Below are 19,684 nucleotides of genomic sequence, written 5' to 3' on the forward strand. Positions count from 1 at the left end.
CACTTCCTGTCAATCTCCTTGCGATCGGCTGTGCAAATGGATTCTTCGTAAAACCCATCGCGCAGCAATGATCAGCTTTGTACCTGTGAGACGCGCCTGTGCATTGCGGTGCATACGCATGCGCAGTAGTGACCTGATCGCAGTGCTGCAAAAAAAGCTAGCGTGCGATCAGGTCTGAATGACCCCCCTATATACTTTGTCTTCGCAGGGGCTGCAGCATACACAGTATTATCACCCCCCCCCCCCAAACTGAACGGAATCTCTTGGCCTGTGACTACTCCGCGCATCACAGCAGTGACACTGACTGACACTGTGTTACTGTAGTATCAGCATATGAGGAGGACTAATACACACAGACAAGCAGCAAGGCCGGATTAAGCCTTGGGGTGCCCGGGGCACTTAAGACACGGGGGCCCCGGTGGAAGGTGGGGGGTGTATATTAGATTGTGCATTCCTCCCAACTTGTCCCATTCCAAGAGGGACAAAAGGCTCTCTACCTAGACTTTCGACTTTCACCTGTCTTGAACTATTGAATTGATAAGAAAGGTACTTTAATACAGGTGATTGCAATCATAAATTAAGAAGAAAGTCCAGGTAGAGAGCATGTTGACTCTCCTGTAATGGGTCATGGTGGGAGGTATAAATTGTGTAACGTATATTAAATTTTAACCAATGGTGTATATTAGTTGTAAACTAATAGTTTAATAATGCCTGGGTACTGTTTATAGCTCCACCTAATTGAAAGACAACTATTTTGTAAAATTTTCTTGTAATGAAATAAAGACAACTTAACCTTAAAATACACATAGAAAAATAAAATAATTTATCTTGTCACATGCAAGAATAGCAGCAGCCTCTGTACTACTTACACACTGGGACAGGACTCAGGAGGACTCTCTGTGTGTGTCTCTATCTCTAGACCCAAATTGTTTAGTTGCATAACAGTTTACACATAACTCAGACACCCAGGTGGGGAGGAAGAAAAGATGGGATCCCTGTGTCACTTACAGCTCTCTCCATCCTCCTATCTCTCCTCTGGTCGGAAAGCTGTCGGTAGCTCATGAAACATGATATTCCTGTGTCTCTACCTGCACTGCATATTGTCCTGCTCGCATTCTGGCTGCTGGTTCTGCTGCTGCTTAAGAGGTAAAGCTAGTGATGTCAGTCTGCTCTGGCCAGGGGGCCCCATGACAAAGGGGGTCCGGAGTACAGTATGCCCTGCATCCACTCCCCCTTAATCTGGCTATGAGTAACAGCTGAGACTGAGAGCTATAGGGCACTACAGACTCAGGAAAAAACAATACCGATTGCATGGAGATATAGTTATACCTCATTTATTGATGGAGCAGAGAGTGTGTTATCGGCTGATGTGATCACCAAGAGGGGCTGAAATTGTGGTAGAGACTTGGGGGAATATTTACTAAAGTGCAGGTTTTTAGAAGTGGAGATGTTGCCTATAGCAACCAATCAGATTCTGCGTATCATTTATATAGCACCTTCTAGGAGATAATAACTAGAGTATGATTAGCTGCTTGGGCAAAACCTCCACTTCTAGAAACCCGCACTTTAGTAAATATAACCCTTGTAGCGCAGAAGGTATTGCTGTCACAGCCGCACTACGTGTTATAGAGAGGGTAGTGTCATAGTGAAACGCGTCAGCTTCTGTATGTCCTTCTTCGTTCACAGACAGTGCTTTTTCTTATCCATGTTCTTGAATTGCTCATTATAGGTGGCTTGGGAGAAGCAGCGTGCAGCCTTCCTGTCGCAATCACATATGTGCATTTCACACGGGTTGTTTTTGCCTACATGAAAGAAAAACACAATACATATGAGCCAGGCTGAGAGAGCTACCACTGTTACAGTGTACATACACTAGTCTGTGGGCACTATAGTAGAAAGCATATACTGTATTACTGCCCTGGAAGTGGCACTATGAATTGCACTAGTAATGTTCAGTGTTCCATAACTAACTAGAAAAATACTCGCCATTCTTATGCAAATTCTCGCCCCCTTATGCAAATTCCGGGGATTTTTTTTTTTTTTTTATGGGATTTTGGCCCCTCAGCTAGGGGTAAATCCAGAGGAGGTGGTCGCTCCCCCCTACACACCCGCACAGGCAGAAGAAAGCAGGGAGACTGCTGCCTCCCTGTAACACCACAGACCTGCCAACACGCAGCAGCGTGTGCTGACTGTAGCACAATGCTGCTGCTGTTACTGGCAGGACGGGGGAGCTTCAGAGCTGGGACAGAGCTACTCCAGCCGCGGGGGCCCCCTAAAACTGTGAGGCACGGGGTACGTACCCGCTGGGCCCCCCCTTAATCCGGCTCTGCTGCCGGCCCCCCCTTAATCCGTACCCCCTGATGCCCCCTCTCCTCCTGTCTCCAGTGTACATACACTAGACTGTGGGCACTATAGTAGAAAGCATATACTGTATTACTGCCCTGGAAGTGGCACTATGAATTGCACTAGTATATATATATATATATATATATATATGTATGTTCAGTGTTCCATAACTAACTAGAAAAATACTCGCCGTTCTCTCCAGATTCTATAAGATACTATTGTTGTGTATTTAATGTACCTTTGTATTCTCTTTGCTCTGTATTACTGGGTCTGGGACTGAGGGTCGACAGCAAAAAGGTCGACACACCTTATGTCGACACCAATTGGTCGACACACCTTGGGTCGACATGGACAAAAGGTCGACATGGACAAAAGGTCGACAGGAACAAGGTTGACATGGAAAAATGTCGACATGAGTTTTTTATGTTTTTTTGGTGTCGTTTTCTTCGTAGAGTGACCGGGAACCCCAATTAGTGCACCGCGTCCCCTCGCATGGCTCGCTTCGCTCGCCATGCTTCGGGCATGGGGCCTTCGCTCCGCTACCGCTTCGCTCGGCACACTTTACCGTTCCAATCGTAGTCCACGTGGATCGTTAAGTATGAAAAGGTTCCAAAAAAGAAAAAAATCGTGAAAAAGTCATGTCGACCTTTTTCCATGTCGACCTTGTTCCTGTCGACCTTTTGTCCATGTCGACCTAAGGTGTGTCGACCAATTGACGTCGACCTAAGGTGTGTCGACCTTTTTGCTGTCGACCTGGAGTCCGGATACCGTATTACTTACCTCTGCCATTGTATGTATATAAGGGGTGTGGTATGGAAGATCTACAGTAACTAGGTCGACAGTGTCTAGGTCGACCACTATTGGTCGACAGGGTCTCTAGGTCAACATGGTCTAGGTCGACAGGTCAAAAGGTCGGCATGAGTTTTTTATGGGTGGGTTTTGGTGTCGTTTTCTCTGTACAGTGACCGGGAACCCCAATTAGAGCACCGTGTCCTCTCGCATGGCTCGCTTCACTCGCCATGCTTCCGGTTACTATTCCCAATCGTAGTCTGTGTGGATCGTTCAGTATGAAAAAGTTCAAAAAAGAAAAAAATTGTGAACAACTCATGTCGTCCTTTTGACCTGTCGACCTAGAACATGTCGACCTACAGTCCCTGTCGACCTAGAGACCCTGTTGACCTAGTTACTGTCGACCAATAGCGGTTGACCTAGTAACTGTCGACCTAGTTACTGTCGACCTAGAGACCGGCTCCCGTCTATAGGAGGCAGGAGACAGATTAGGCAATGCATTCACATTGTTATCAGAAAGTTCCATCTGTAAATGTGGCAGCCAGTTAAGCTTATTTATACATAATTGGCTTCGATCCAGGGATCCAGCGATCCAGCTTCGATTAAGCAATCCAACATCAAAGCAGGATCTATCAGATGTCATTTGGGCCGAGTATGGGTGTCACTCAGACTCAGCCGCTAGTGCGGCCTGCAGGGCAATTTGCCGATTTTGGAAAACTGCGCACACGCAGCGGCCGCATTCAATGTGCACGGACACACACATTGCGGTTGCATCCCCGCTGGATGCGACCGCAATGTGATTGGCAGTGGTGGCTGCCAGGGGTGCGCTGTTGCGTGGGTGGGACGGGCCAGATACTATTTTTGGGGCGGCTGTGTGGCCTCACATGCAGCAGTTCTGAGGGAAAAAAATGTCAGCCAGCCGCCTGAACTGACCTGCCAGGGGTCAACCTTAGTTCCGATGCGTCCTCAATCTAATTGCGGACGCTTTGGGAGGCGCCCTCTGACATGCTAGGTGGCCTTGCCCTGTGATGGTGATGGGCGCAGATCTGGCTGTGTATGCACACATGGCAGAGGGCCTGATTCATGTTTGGAAGGAAAGCAAAAAAGCAAGCAACTGGGAAAAACCATGGTGTGGCGGATGTAACATGTGCCGAGAGAGTTAGATTTGGGTTGGTTCTTTTTTTTTCTGTGCAGTGTAAATACTGGCTGCTTTTGCATGGAGCCCACAAATGTTAGACAGCTTTATTTTTACACTGCAATTTAGATTTCAGTTTGAACACACTCCACCTAAATCTAACTCTCTCTGCACATGTTACATCAGCCCCACCTGCAGTCCGGCATGGTTTTGCCCTGTTGTTTGATATTTTGCTTTACTTGCAAACATAAATCAGGTCCAGAGTACAGTGCTAATTTCAGATCTGACTGCGTAGGTGTGTGGCAGAGCCGTCAGATCAAATTGTGTATTTGCAGCTCAACAAAGTGAATTAGATAAAAACTTATTTTACAGACCCACATCCTGCCTGGTAGCAAAAACTTACAATGAATCTATATCGACTTACAAAAGTATTATCAATGTAACATTCAGAAATGGAAGGAATGGTGCAAACATAGCCTAAAACTGCACATTCTATAGATTCACGTATTTGCATTACTGAAAGGTTCTCTTGTCAGCTATATAACCAGTGGTATTTTATCTATAAGGCTGCCTGTAATCATCCTCCTCTGGAATGTCATACGTTATGCATTGTGTACACTGGGGGTCATTCCGAGGTGTTCGTTCACTAGCAGTTTTTAGCAGCCGTGCAAACGCATTGTCGCCGCCCACTGGGGAGTGTATTTTCGCTTTACAGAAGTGCGAACGCTTGTGCAGCAGAGCGCCTGCAAAAATATTTTGTGCAAAACAAGACCAGCCCTGTAGTTACTCTTCGTGTGCGATAATTCTAACGTTGGAGGGACGGCTTTTGACGTCACACACCCGCCCAGCGTTTGCCCAGACACGCCTGCGTTTTCCTTGGCACGCCTGCATTTTTCCAAACACTCCCTGAAAACGGTCAGTTGCCACCCAGAAACGCCCCCATCCTGTCAATCTTCTTGCAGCCGACAGTGCGACTGAAAACGTTGCTAGAACCTGTGCAAAACCACAAAGCTCTTTGTACCCGTACGTCGCACGTGCGCATTGCGGTGCATATGCATGCGCAGATTAGCCGTTTTTTACACTGATCGCTACGCAGCGAACAACGGCAGCTAGCGATCAACTCGGAATGACCCCCACTGTGTGAGGTCTGCATTGCAATAGCCCTTACTTGCACAGGTCACGGTGTTATCAGAACAGGTGTAGGAGTAGAACTCTGTATAAGGGTTGTCAAATATTATGTTGCAGTTCTTAATGGACTTGTATTCTGAATAGCAGTTGTCATGGATCTCACAGCACCTGCATGTAAGAAAAGAGCAGAGATGTCACATGTGGAATTCCACCAATGGCTGACATTGTGGGCTGTAGGACCATCCTCACACATGCGTTCCGGTCTGGTTTCATCTAATCACTTCTCTTGGTATGTTTCTAATGACATTTCACTTGGTTTTGTTCTAATTTCTTTTCTTAACAACCTTCTTGCACTTGGAAGTCTCTGCAGCCTCATCCAACGAGACATTTATTGGTGCCTCCATAGCTAGGGGCAGAGTTCCTGGTAGAGTGATAAGCCAGCCATTCTCATGGTTTTGATGTTACCATAATTAACATTGACCCTAACCCTCACACCCGCCTTGTATTTCCTGTTTGCCAATATTTGATTACATGCCATAATCATGTACAGTGGGGGTCATTCCGAGTTGATCGTAGCCCTGCAAAATTTTGCAGGACTACGATCATGACAATAGACATGCCGGGGGATGCCTAGTACAGGGCTATCCCGCCCCGCATGTCAGTGCCGCCCCCCCCCCCCCCCCTCCCCGCGCAGAAGTGCAAAAGCATCGCACAGAGTCGATGCTTTTGCACTTTAGGAGAAGCTCCTGGCCAGTGCAGCTTTAGCGTGCTGGCAGGGAGCTACTCGTCGCTCCCTGGCCCGCAGCCACGCCGCGACCCCATAATGGTGGCCAAACGCCGCCGTGCCGCCCCCTCCCGTCCACCGACCGCCTCTGCCTGTCAATCAGGCAGAGGCGATCGCAGGGAAACGACGGCCTTCGGCCATCCGGCATGCAGCGGCGCACTGCGGCGCCGACACATGCGTAATCCCGACCCGATTGCTGCGCTGCGATAAACTGCAGCGAGCGATCGGGTCGGAAATGACCCCCAATGTCGGACTGGGATATGACGGGCCCACTGGGTGAATGCAGTGGTAAGGGACAATGCTTAGGGGCGTGGTCAGCCACCAGTGGGGGGGCACAGAGGCTTGGTTAACCAATGGAGAGTGTACAGTCTAGGCCTCTTTATAAATAAATCATTTTATATACCTTTTGCCAGCTTTACTGTGTGAGTTGTATTTTATGTGTAATTTACTATACTTTTTATACAGTATGTACATTTTATTATTTCATTTCTAAAAAACCTCTAAGAATACTGACATTTTTTTATGTACAATAAGTAGTATGGGTTTACTAGAACCTTGCTGTGCGCATGTGTGACTCAGCATAAGGGAATAATGGAAATAGCGAAGTTAAAACTCCAAGTATGTTTGAAAACCTACTTATCAAGTTCATCCACTGGGATACCAGAGCCCCCAAGTCCGCAGTAGCAGCCGTATCCATTGTACTCATCCAGGGGTTTGCTGTTAGGTATAATGCACTTTATTATTTTCCGGAACTGCAGGAGATTCCTGGGCCCAGGATGAGCGGAGACCGCCGACACTGATGGGAAATAGTGTTAGAAATATTGGGGTCATTCTGAGTTGATCGCTAGTAAAAAATGTTTGCAGTGCAGCGATTAAGTGAAAAAGCGGCACTTCTGTGCATGCGTATGCGGCACAGTGCGCACGCGTGACGTACTTTCACAACGGGCAATGTATTTTTACACAAGGTCTAGCGACGCTTTTCAGTCGCAATGGCCGCCGCAGAGTGATTGACAGGAAAGGGGCGTTTCTGGGTGTCAACTGACCGTTTTCAGGGAGTGTTGGAAAAAATGCAGGCGTGCCAGGAAAAACGCAGGCGTGGCTGGGCAAACGCAGGGCGTGTTTGTGACGTCAAATCCGGAACTGAATGATCTGAAGAGATCGCAAGCGCTGAGTAGGTCTGAAGCTACTCTAAAACTGCACAATTTTTTTTTCGTAGCCGCTCTGCGATCCTTTCGTTCGCACTTCTAAGCTAAAATACACTCCCAGTGGGAGGCAGCTTAGCGTTTGCACGACTGCTAAAAACTGCTAGCGAGCGATCAACTCCGGAATGACCCCCATTGGTGTTAGAAGTGGGATACAATACATCACAACACATATTCCCCTTAAATTCACTGTCAAAGATGGTCTACACATGTTGAAAGCTAACAAAACAGAAAACAATGCAGCAGATATTAAGACTAAACCTTCTCAGTGATCGGATGGGGGGGGGGTGGAGGGGTGGAAGTGCAAACACTATTCTTGGTCATAACCAAATTTCCGTGTACAGTGGAAACAAACTGTAAGTGGGATCGCTGCTCCTTGGTGTGCTGCAGTGAGAAAATGTGTGTTCTGAACACGCATACCCAGGTCTTGCACATGCATCCGTGTGCACTTCCCTGTCTCCCTCACACTCTGGAGACCCCCGGTGTTAGGAGGTATGCTATAACTATAAGACAAGCTACTAAATTGATTAAAGGGTTAGAGTCACTGGAGTACGAGGAAAGGCTTACTACTTACTAGGTTAAATCTGTATACACTAGTAAAGAGGCGACTAAGAGGAGACATTATTAATATCTTCAAATATGTAAAGGGTCATTACAAGGAGTTAGCAGGGGATTTGTTTATTAAAAGAACTCTGTATAGGACACGTGGGCACTCGCTGAGGCTAGAGGAGAGAAAATTCCAAACACAACGTAGGAAAGGGTTCTTCACGGTAAGGGCAATAAAGATTTGGAATTTCCTGCCGGAGAATGTAATAATGGCAGATTCTGTAAATGCATTTGAAAACGGATTGGACAAATTTCTAACTGGAAAATGTATCCAGGGTTATAGCATTTAATATATTGAAATTAAATTATCTGGGAGTGGTAAGAAACATAGTTGTCAATTGGTACTAAACCATTACTTCAGCAGGCACATTATATTATGAACAGCTTAACACGGAATACAGGTTGAACCCAATGGGCATTTTGCCTCTTTTCAACCTCACTAACTATGTAACTATAACGCCTGTACTGTGTAGGTCATCTTCACAGATATATGGAAATACAATACATCATATTGATCCTTATTATGGTAGCAACACTTTTGCTATTGGAACACTGTGAAAACTGCTAAAATATAAGTGGTCTGCCAGACATACTGTGACTACTTGATTTACATATAAGTAATACAGTAATCACTATATACAGCAAAATATCATAATGTAAAGATGTCATACTGCACCAATGTGTAACACGCAAAGCACCATCCAGTATATACACTGCTCACCATAACACTAATCTAGCACTACTAATAATTCACTGAGCAAATCTAGAGGCAAATCCATACTTGCCTACCTGACCCTCTCCATGAGGGAGAAAATGCTCTGTTCCTGGACTTTCCTGGTAATGTATGATTGCCATCACCTGTGGTGAGCTAGTTAATTGATAAGAAAGGCGTTTCACCACAGGTGAATGGCAATCATACATTACCAGGAAAGTCCAGGAACAGAGCATTTTCTCCCACATGGAGAGGGTCAGGTAGGCAAGTATGGGCAAATCTTTGTAGAGGGTGTAGACTGGAACCTGGACAAACCATGTTGTGAATTCATTCTCCCAAACAGCTACGTATGTGCAAAAGCTAAATAGTTTTTTAATTCCAAAGTATTAAAGTAAAAAGATGGAATTGTCCATCTCCCTTCAGCAGTCTTACCAGCGAGGAGCAGAGACAGGAACACACAAGGACCCATGATGATAGATTAAGGCTTGTACGATGGGACACATTCGTCTTATATCAGGTGGTGACCTTGGCACCAGGTTATGGAACAGTGTGTTTCCTGTGTACTCAGAGAGGGGGTTACTAGTACCTGGCATACACAACTTGGTAGAGTAGAGTAGGGGACATGTACTAATAAGCAGTGATAAAAGTGGAGAAGTGAGCCAGCAGAGAAGTTGCCCATGGCAACCAATCAGCATTGACGTAACATTTATAATTTGCATACTACAAAAGTATACAGAGCAGCTGATTGGTTGCCATGGACAGCTTCTCCACTGGCTCACTTCTCTACTTTTATCCCCAAGTTTGATACCATAAAGGGTGTTATACAGTTTACCGGCGGCTGGGATGCCGACGGTCACATGACCGACATCGGCTTCCTGACAATGAGAATGCCAACAGGGGACGGGGGAATTATTTCTGTCTCACTCTCACACATGCGTAGTCAGTCTCAGCTAAAGTATAACCATACATGGCCTTTCGGGTCAGGCATGTGCAATTTTGCAAATGCCATGGAGCATTCTGTCGGATCTCTATTTTACTGACCATAGTGCTCACACAGACCACTGATTTTACTACTAATTACATGAGGATTCCATGGGGTCAATCCAATTACAAATGATGTCTTTGCAGGTGTAAGTGCAGCTGTATGCCGCACTTACGGTACCACCGACTTACCAATTTTTGTTCACAGCCCCATAATGTTGGGAGCAAAAATGGGGAATCGGGTACTAGAAGGGGTCGCAAAGGGGGGCGAATTCGGGTGCCATTGCTGATGTCTACACTCTGCGGCAGCGGCATCTCGCACCCTTCGCAGGTAATTACAGTGGCACAACGTTCTGTATAGTTGCAGTATACAGCCATACAGATTACTAAGTACCCTGTGTAAAAGTGGTCTGTAATAAAGAGACCCCATAATCTGGAATTACACCTTATTATTTTCTGCTTCATTAAAATAACACAACCAACAATGGTTACCAGGAAACCTTAGAGGGTTAGTGAACTATCCCATAGAAACGTCATTTAGGAACCACTTGGCCCATCCAGTCGCCCAAACACACATACATAGTTACACACTAGGGTTCATTTTTTTGTGGGGATCCAGGTAATCTACCAGTATATATATGGATTGTGGAGGAAACCCATGCAAGTTTGGGGAGAATATACAAACTCCACACAGGGCGGGGGGGGGGGGGACAAACCCATGACCTCAGTGTTGTGAAGCAGTAACGGTAAACATTACCCCGTACATAGACAGCTGGCAGTCATACCTCCAATGTGCAGAGCCGGCCCTAACCAATATGATGTCCTAGGCAAGATTTTGGCTGGTGCCCCCTAGCACCACCGCTGGTTCCGCCTCTGACCTTGCACCTTTTTCCCAGCACCATCACCCCTCACCCATAGCAGTCCTTATTTTGGTGTTTGTACCCCCTATATTTTAAATAGGAACAGTTCGCACATTTGGCGCACAGCCCAAAAAGGGGTGTGTTTTTGCTGGCAAGGGGCATGGCCACACAATAGTAACCCCAATTCCAATTACGCCACACAGTACTTCAACTTTATTCACATTTGATCATGCAATAGTGTCCATAATTCATATTACATCCCACAGTAGTATCACTTTACCTTATAAACATTACTCCTCACAGTAGAGCCCCTTATTCACATTACATCACACTAAATTGCTCCTTATTCACATTATACCAGACCCTGTTGCTCTTTATTCATATTAGACGACACAGTAGTGCCCTTTCTATATGCAACGCCACATAGTAGAGCACCTTATACACATAATGCCACACATTAATAATGCATTTATACACATAATTCCACACAGCAATGCCCCTTACACATTATTAATGTCCGTATAAACATAATGCACCTTACACATTATGACAACCTTTATTAATGCCCTTTTACACATAATGTCCCTTACATATATGCCGCACATTATTAATGCCCTTATACACATAATGACACCCATAGTGCCTCCTACAGATTTGCTGCACATTATTAGTGCCCCTATACACATAATGACACACATTCAGTAGTACCCTGTTACACATATGCCGCACATTATTAATGCCCTTATACACATAATGACACACATAGTGCCCTTTACACATATGTTGCACATTATTAATGCATTTTTACATGACACACATAATGCTCCTTACACATATTCCGAACACTACTGCACAACCAACCCACTCACGTGCACACAGCACTCACACTGCCACTAACACTGTAACCTCTGCCTCTGCTTGGATACAGATGTGTCCTCATAAATCTTGCCTCAGTGCTAACGTCGGGCACCTTTTTTTATGAAAATGCATCATATTTGCATTGCTATGTGGCTAGGATGCACAAGCAGATTCTGCTGATTAAAATGATATGCAGCATGCCTATATATTGTGAGACTGTGGCTGTATCTGCATAAGAAATGCTACACACAGAATATAGGCATGCTGCATATCATTTTAATCAGCAGAAGCTGCTGATGCCCCTAGGCATATCAAATGCCCTAGGCAATTGCCTAGTTTGCCTATGCCTATGGCCAGCTCTGCCAATGTGAAACATTACATATCACTGCTCATTAGCTTTGTGGCTACTGATGATGATGATGATGACTATTTTCATTCTTTGAGCAAACTACTGTATCTGCCTTTGGCCCTTGAGGAAGAAGTAGACACAAAGGGGCTCAATGCATTTGTGTGTACAATAATTCAGCTCATAAACCGCCTGCCTCTGCCCAGGGCCTGATCAACCAATAGGCTGATCAGGCTGCAGCCTGGAGTGCTGGGTACTGGGGGACTTGGGGTGGATTTCCCGCAAGACAGCCTTGCCTGCGGACTCACCCCAAAAATTCTCGCCCTGCTTCCGTTCCCAGAGGAGCTCCCAGAGCCTGAAGAGAACGAGGGGGGAGGCCGGGGAGTGACAGCGTCTGCTGATGCTCCCAGCCCTAGCTAGGCCAGCCCCAGCACTGCAGCCACCAGCCAGTAAGACCGACCGGACCCAGTGCCACTATTGCAGCACAAAGGTGAATGCTGCTATGATGTTTCTGTGTGTGTGTGTGTGTGTGTGTGTGTGTGTGTGTGTGTGTGTGCTTGCCTATGTATAAGTACTGTATATATGTGCATGTGGTGCATAATGTGTAAGGGGCTTTACGGTTTGTGCCATAATGTGTAAGGGGCGGCAGAAAAATTGGTGGTGGGGGTGGGAAGAGGAGGGGGGGGGGGGGTGCGGCCACTTCTGTGTTAGCCTAGGGCGGCTGGAACCCATAATCAGGCCCTGTCTCTGTCATCTGTAGGTCGCACTGTAGTTCACTGAGAAACGCACGTTCTTATTTGTGCTATAAGCTCTATGGCATGGCCAGGAAGGCAGGCTGCATTCACATTTGTAAGTTTAGTATTTTTAATTATAAAAACATACAGGTTGATGGAAGATAAGGACATTCGGAGCCAAAGACACTTTCCTGTGTGTGCGTTTTGTTGGTGTTTTACTTAATTTTTTTGAGAAGGGAGGGGGTTTGTTTTAAAATATTAGATCAAAGTTCTAACTATAGAAACAAAAAGGAAAGGAGGGGGGGCTGAACTGCATGCCCTAATTCCAATCACACAGTACTTACCATAGCCACCCTGTGGGAGATGCTGAGGGGAGGTATGAAGAGCAGTGGGTGTGACCAAGTGGGTAGGGAAAGCTGGGCTTCGGTGTGATGCTGAGTATACACACCTGAAACAATGTTCACTGTGGTGGGTGAGAATTGACATGGTGGGTGTTGTCACGTCCCCGTCCACCTTGCGGACAGGCGCCCTTCCTGGAGAATTTGCTGCCCTCTGGGCGGTCCAGGAGGTCTCACTTCAATCTGGGAGTCACAGACGTCCAGGAGGAGGAAAAAACTATGCATGTAATACATTGTGCAGTGAGGACCTGACTTTCCACCATAGTAAAGGGCTGCGTTCGCACTCCACTACAGCCATCTGTAATTTCTCCCGCACCTTTGGATATTGGCTTGGGCAGTGCTGTTTTTTTTTTTTTTTGTGGTGGTACTCAGGACATGCAGAACTGTCAATTGTATTATTATTTTTGTTTCCTTAAAGCTTAACTTGAGTTCCGGAAACAGGAAGAAATCATTGAAACAATGTCAGAAATTAACAAAATAAGTATCTGCACAATTATCCAGAGTATGGAAGGTTCTAGAAATCTCATGCCAGCATTAGGTGGGTACCGGCCCAAGTTTTCATAGAAAAAAAAACAATATATTTCTGCAAAACAAGTCTGCCACGCTATCAGTCATCAACTGCCCCTCCCCCACCGCGGGACACTGCGGCCCGCGTGTGGGACAGCGGGACAGTCCCCAAAAAACATGACTGTCCCGCGAAAATCGGGACAGTTGGGAGGTATGATAATGTATTTATCAATATTGGCCAAAGGCTGCAGTGAGCTGGCTGGTTACTAAGCAACAGAGCAGCAGCACAAACACACGGCAGTTTATAGCACATCTATTGCCACACAGTAGTGGCAGAAAAGAAAAGTGGTGCACCCACCATTATGTTGGATATTAAAAAGGACATGCAAAGTTTAACAAACCAAGCACTTCAGCAATAGTGACTGCCTCTTTTGAGGCTGAAGTGATTGGTTTATTTGGGCCCCCACAAACAAATTTTTTGGAAGGACTACAGCTGATCACTAATGAGGAGGTTGATGATAAGGATGTTGGCAGTGGAGATTGCATGGTCTGGTCCAAACTGCTGGTAAATGACACTGGATAATATTTATAACAATATTGTTATTAAATTATTATAATTTTGCAAAATAAATGTAATTAACTCGTCACAAATGACGTAACATGGAGGAGGTGCCTAGATGCTTATGTTCCTACCTCTACGAACTTTGGCCTCACAAATGGAACAGATGCCTTCAAAAACATTGTCAGGATTTGGGTAAAAAAAATTCCACACTCAAGAGGAGGCTTTTTTGGTCTAATGCACAGGCTTTCTTTTTATCATAGGCAATAACCGGTGGCTGACTTACACAAACAACATCATCAACATCCAGGGGTGTAGCCAGAACTTTGTGGGCTCTATAGCAACATTTTGAAGGGCCGCCCTTCCCAATGCTTCTAGAGAGACACTTCTCTATAGCAGTTGTTAATTTTATGCCCTATATTAGTGCCCTAGTTCATTTTCTGAACCATAGTAGAGCCTTATGTAATGTTGTGCCTCATAGTAGTGCCCTAGTTTCTTTTATGAATCGTAGTAGTGCTTAAGTTCACTCTATGTCACATTTCAGTGGAGAAATGAGCCAGTGGAGACGTTGCCCATGCCAACCATTCATTGCTCTGTATAATTTTAGTATGCAAATTATAAATGTTACTTCAATGCTGATTGGTTGCCATGGGCAACTTCTCCACTGGCTCATTTCTCCACTGTTAACACTGCTTAGTACATCTTCCCTGTATGTTAGCTATGGGCCTAATTCAGACTATGGTGGCCAATCCCGGGATCGGGATCTGCGGGATCCTGGGATTTAGGGCCAAAAATGGCCGGGATTCAATCCTGGGATTGGAAGCTCCAATCCCAGGGATTGAGGGATCAGCGTTGAGCATCCACAGGACACTCAGACGCTGCTCGGATTCCTTGTTCCGGCTCCCCGTCAGCCGCTGCTGGGAGCCGCCAGCAGCAATCAGAGGATGTTCCCCACCCGTCCGCCCCCGGTATATGGTGAGTTATGTGTGCTGGGTGGGCGGGGCGGGGTGAGGCGAGGGGGCGGCCACATAGCTAAAAGCCAATCCCGGGTATCCCGGGAATCCCGGGATTGCCCATTTTTCAATCCCTATACCCGGGATTGAAAAAATGGCCCGGGATTGGCTTCCCTAATTCAGACCTGATCACTGTTGTGTGAATTTGCAAGGGTTTCACACCCTTTTCACATTATTTTAGTATCACCTGAATGTATTAAAGGGCATTTGGTGCAGTTTTCATGAAAATCTGCTCCAAAGCCTTTACTTCACTTTTTTTTTTTAGTAACCCACATCGCATTCCCCATACTTATAATAGGTAATGCGATGTGGCCAAATTTACTAAAACAAATGTGAAAAAATACCGCAGTGTGCCCTGTGATAATCTCACCAGCTCAGGCTGGCGAGTTCACAGGGCAGCACTGCGATGTGCACCCTTTTGCCCAGCTTTCTCTGAACCTGGATACACAAGCTGATCACAGTGTAAAAATAAAATAAAAAAGTAAAAAACAAAACAAAAAAAAACATTCTCACTTGTCCAGGGAGCCGGTGTCTGCTGCTCCGGTGCATATGCTGCAATGTGACCCCGCTGTATTAAAGTGACGCTGCAAAACGGCAGCGCACTTTACAGCATCGGGGGTCACAACGCAGGAGAAGGATTTGGTGCCCGGCAGCCTCCTGAAGCAGCGTGGACCGGCTCCCTGGACAAGTGAGTATATTATCCTGCTGGGGGAGGGGGGGCTGCGATGCGCGGGGGTAGTCACAATGGGGAGGGTCACCGGCCAGCGGCGATGTCGGCGGGGGCGGCGCATGCGCAGCAGGACATCGGGTTATTTTTTACGAAAAATACCCCGATGATGCTGTGGAGTGTCATCGCAGGGTCAGAACTTGACCGCAAGCTCTGTCTCTGCATGCGATAATTGATACATCCCTGCAATGTAACCAATTATCGCAGTGCGAGTTTGGGCGATTTTATCACCTGTCATCCGCATCCTGGATGCGGATGGTGATAAACAGGCCCCTTAGTTTTCTATTTATTGGGCACTGATTTCTCATTTTTTAATATGACACCTCTTCCCCTTTATGTTAACATTGTGAAAGATTTTGTTTTCAGGTGCCCTTTCCTAAACTCTCTGCTTCCTGGACCACATTTAGTAGATGTTGTAGTGCTATCAATGATTTTACATTTACTTTTTACACACTACTGCGAATCACTGCACTTACATAATTATAGTTATGGTGGCCCGCACCAGTGTGCACCAATAACGGGTTAAAGCTGCACTGTGGGCAGTGACAAAAAAAAAACCACGCCAGTGGGTTAATGCAACCTCTGTATTAAGAGGATAATATTATTGACATTTGCCGTGGCAGTCTTGTGGCTATGCTCTCAGGCTGGCATCTGCTGTGGATGGGGCCCGAATCACCGTGGGAGGACTTATAACTAGAGATGAGCGCCGGAAATTTTTCGGGTTTTGTGTTTTGGTTTTGGGTTCGGTTCCGCGGCCGTGTTTTGGGTTCGACCGCGTTTTGGCAAAACCTCACCGAATTTTTTTTGTCGGATTCGGGTGTGTTTTGGATTCGGGTGTTTTTTTTAAAAAACCCTAAAAAACAGCTTAAATCATAGAATTTGGGGGTAATTTTGATCCCAAAGTATTATTAACCTCAAAAAACATAATTTACACTCATTTTCAGCCTATTCTGAACACATCACACCTCACAATATTATTTTTAGTCCTAAAATTTGCACCGAGGTCGCTGTGTGAGTAAGATAAGCGACCCTAGTGGCCGACACAAACACCGGGCCCATCTAGGAGTGGCACTGCAGTGTCACGCAGGATGGCCCTTCCAAAAAACCCTCCCCAAACAGCACATGACGCAAAGAAAAAAAGAGGCGCAATGAGGTAGCTGACTGTGTGAGTAAGATTAGCGACCCTAGTGGCCGACACAAACACCGGGCACATCTAGGAGTGGCACTGCAGTGTCACGCAGGATGTCCCTTCCAAAAAACCCTCCCCAAACAGCACATGACGCAAAGAAAAAAAGAGGCGCAATGAGGTAGCTGTGTGAGTAAGATTAGCGACCCTAGTGGCCGACACAAACACCGGGCCCATCTAGGAGTGGCACTGCAGTGTCACGCAGGATGTCCCTTCCAAAAAACCCTCCCCAATCAGCACATGATGCAAAGAAAAAGAAAAGAAAAAAGAGGTGCAAGATGGAATTATCCTTGGGCCCTCCCACCCACCCTTATGTTGTATAAACAAAACAGGACATGCACACTTTAACCAACCCATCATTTCAGTGACAGGGTCTGCCACACGACTGTGACTGATATGACGGGTTGGTTTGGACCCCCCCCAAAAAAGAAGCAATTAATCTCTCCTTGCACAAACTGGCTCTACAGAGGCAAGATGTCCACCTCATCTTCACCCTCCGATATATCACCGTGTACATCCCCCTCCTCACAGATTATCAATTCGTCCCCACTGGAATCCACCATCTCAGCTCCCTGTGTACTTTGTGGAGGCAATTGCTGCTGGTCAATGTCTCCGCGGAGGAATTGATTATAATTCATTTTAATGAACATCATCTTCTCCACATTTTCTGGATGTAACCTCGTACGCCGATTGCTGACAAGGTGAGCGGCGGCACTAAACACTCTTTCGGAGTACACACTTGTGGGAGGGCAACTTAGGTAGAATAAAGCCAGTTTGTGCAAGGGCCTCCAAATTGCCTCTTTTTCCTGCCAGTATAAGTACGGACTGTGTGACGTGCCTACTTGGATGCGGTCACTCATATAATCCTCCACCATTCTATCAATGTTGAGAGAATCATATGCAGTGACAGTAGACGACATGTCCGTAATCGTTGTCAGGTCCTTCAGTCCGGACCAGATGTCAGCATCAGCAGTCGCTCCAGACTGCCCTGCATCACCGCCAGCGGGTGGGCTCGGAATTCTGAGCCTTTTCCTCGCACCCCCAGTTGCGGGAGAATGTGAAGGAGGAGATGTTGACAGGTCGCGTTCCGCTTGACTTGACAATTTTGTCACCAGCAGGTCTTTCAACCCCAGCAGACCTGTGTCTGCCGGAAAGAGAGATCCAAGGTAGGCTTTAAATCTAGGATCGAGCACGGTGGCCAAAATGTAGTGCTCTGATTTCAACAGATTGACCACCCGTGAATCCTTGTTAAGCGAATTAAGGGCTGCATCCACAAGTCCCACATGCCTAGCGGAATCGCTCCGTGTTAGCTCCTTCTTCAATGCCTCCAGCTTCTTCTGCAAAAGCCTGATGAGGGGAATGACCTGACTCAGGCTGGCAGTGTCTGAACTGACTTCACGTGTGGCAAGTTCAAAGGGCATCAGAACCTTGCACAACGTTGAAATCATTCTCCACTGCACTTGAGACAGGTGCATTCCACCTACTATATCGTGCTCAATTGTATAGGCTTGAATGGCCTTTTGCTGCTCCTCCAACCTCTGAAGCATATAGAGGGTTGAATTCCACCTCGTTACCACTTCTTGCTTCAGATGATGGCAGGGCAGGTTCAGTAGTTTTTGGTGGTGCTCCAGTTTTCTGTACGTGGTGCCTGTACGCCGAAAGTGTCCCGCAATTCTTCTGGCCACCGACAGCATCTCTTGCACGCCCCTGTCGTTTTTTAAAAAATTCTGCACCACCAAATTCAAGGTATGTGCAAAACATGGGACGTGCTGGAATTGGCCCAGATTTAATGCACACACAATATTGCTGGCGTTGTCCGATGCCACAAATCCACAGGAGAGTCCAATTGGGGTAAGCCATTCCGCGATGATCTTCCTCAGTTGCCGTAAGAGGTTTTCAGCTGTGTGCGTATTCTGGAAAGCGGTGATACAAAGCGTAGCCTGCCTAGGAAAGAGTTGGCGTTTGCGAGATGCTGCTACTGGTGCCGCCGCTGCTGTTCTTGCGGCGGGAGTCCATACATCTACCCAGTGGGCTGTCACAGTCATATAGTCCTGACCCTGCCCTGCTCCACTTGTCCACATGTCCGTGGTTAAGTGGACATTGGGTACAGCTGCATTTTTTAGGACACTGGTGACTCTTTTTCTGAGGTCTGTGTACATTTTCGGTATCGCCTGCCTAGAGAAATGGAACCTAGATGGTATTTGGTACCGGGGACACAGTACCTCCAACAAGTCTCTAGTTGGCTCTGCAGTAATGATGGATACCGGAACCACGTTTCTCACCACCCAGGATGCCAAGGCCTCAGTTATCCGCTTTGCAGTAGGATGACTGCTGTGATATTTCATCTTCCTCGCAAAGGACTGTTGAACAGTCAATTGCTTACTGGAAGTAGTACAAGTGGGCTTACGACTTCCCCTCTGGGATGACCATCGACTCCCAGCGGCAACAACAGCAGCGCCAGCAGCAGTAGGCGTTACACGCAAGGATGCATCGGAGGAATCCCAGGCAGGAGAGGACTCGTCAGACTTGCCAGTGACATGGCCTGCAGGACTATTGGCATTCCTGGGGAAGGAGGAAATTGACACTGAGGGAGTTGGTGGGGTGGTTTGCGTGAGCTTGGTTACAAGAGGAAGGGATTTACTGGTCAGTGGACTGCTTCCGCTGTCACCCAAAGTTTTTGAACTTGTCACTGACTTATTATGAATGCGCTGCAGGTGACGTATAAGGGAGGATGTTCCGAGGTGGTTAACGTCCTTACCCCTACTTATTACAGCTTGACAAAGGGAACACACGGCTTGACACCTGTTGTCCGC

General features: G+C 46.6%; 1 protein-coding gene across 1 annotated transcript; it reads right to left on the reverse strand.

The window, feature by feature from the left end:
• Positions 1-1,333: 1,333 nt before the first annotated feature.
• Positions 1,334-9,318, reverse strand: LOC134970237 (phospholipase A2, minor isoenzyme-like). Its single transcript, XM_063946236.1, has 4 exons — positions 9,135-9,318; positions 6,819-6,978; positions 5,439-5,566; positions 1,334-1,802 (listed from the first exon to the last, which is right to left on the reverse strand). Exons 1-4 carry the CDS (start codon positions 9,169-9,171, stop codon positions 1,681-1,683), a joined length of 447 nt encoding a protein of 148 aa, XP_063802306.1. The 5' UTR covers positions 9,172-9,318; the 3' UTR covers positions 1,334-1,680.
• Between the last annotated feature and the right edge of the window lie 10,366 nt (positions 9,319-19,684).

Source organism: Pseudophryne corroboree, chromosome 11 (assembly GCF_028390025.1).
Source record: "Pseudophryne corroboree isolate aPseCor3 chromosome 11, aPseCor3.hap2, whole genome shotgun sequence".
In the NCBI taxonomy this organism is placed as follows: domain Eukaryota; kingdom Metazoa; phylum Chordata; class Amphibia; order Anura; family Myobatrachidae; genus Pseudophryne; species Pseudophryne corroboree.

What these genes read in the sequence shown, in the direction of transcription:
- LOC134970237 (XM_063946236.1), bottom strand. Translation starts at nt 9,171, where the DNA reads ATGGGTCCTTGTGTGTTCCTGTCTCTGCTCCTCGCTG. An exon ending in CCTGTCTCTGCTCCTCGCTG is followed by an intron (nt 6,979 to 9,134) that starts GTAAGACTGCTG and finishes ATTTCCCATCAG; the next exon opens with TGTCGGCGGTCTCCGCTCAT. An exon ending in TAACACCGTGACCTGTGCAA is followed by an intron (nt 1,803 to 5,438) that starts GTAAGGGCTATT and finishes TCTTTCATGTAG; the next exon opens with GCAAAAACAACCCGTGTGAA.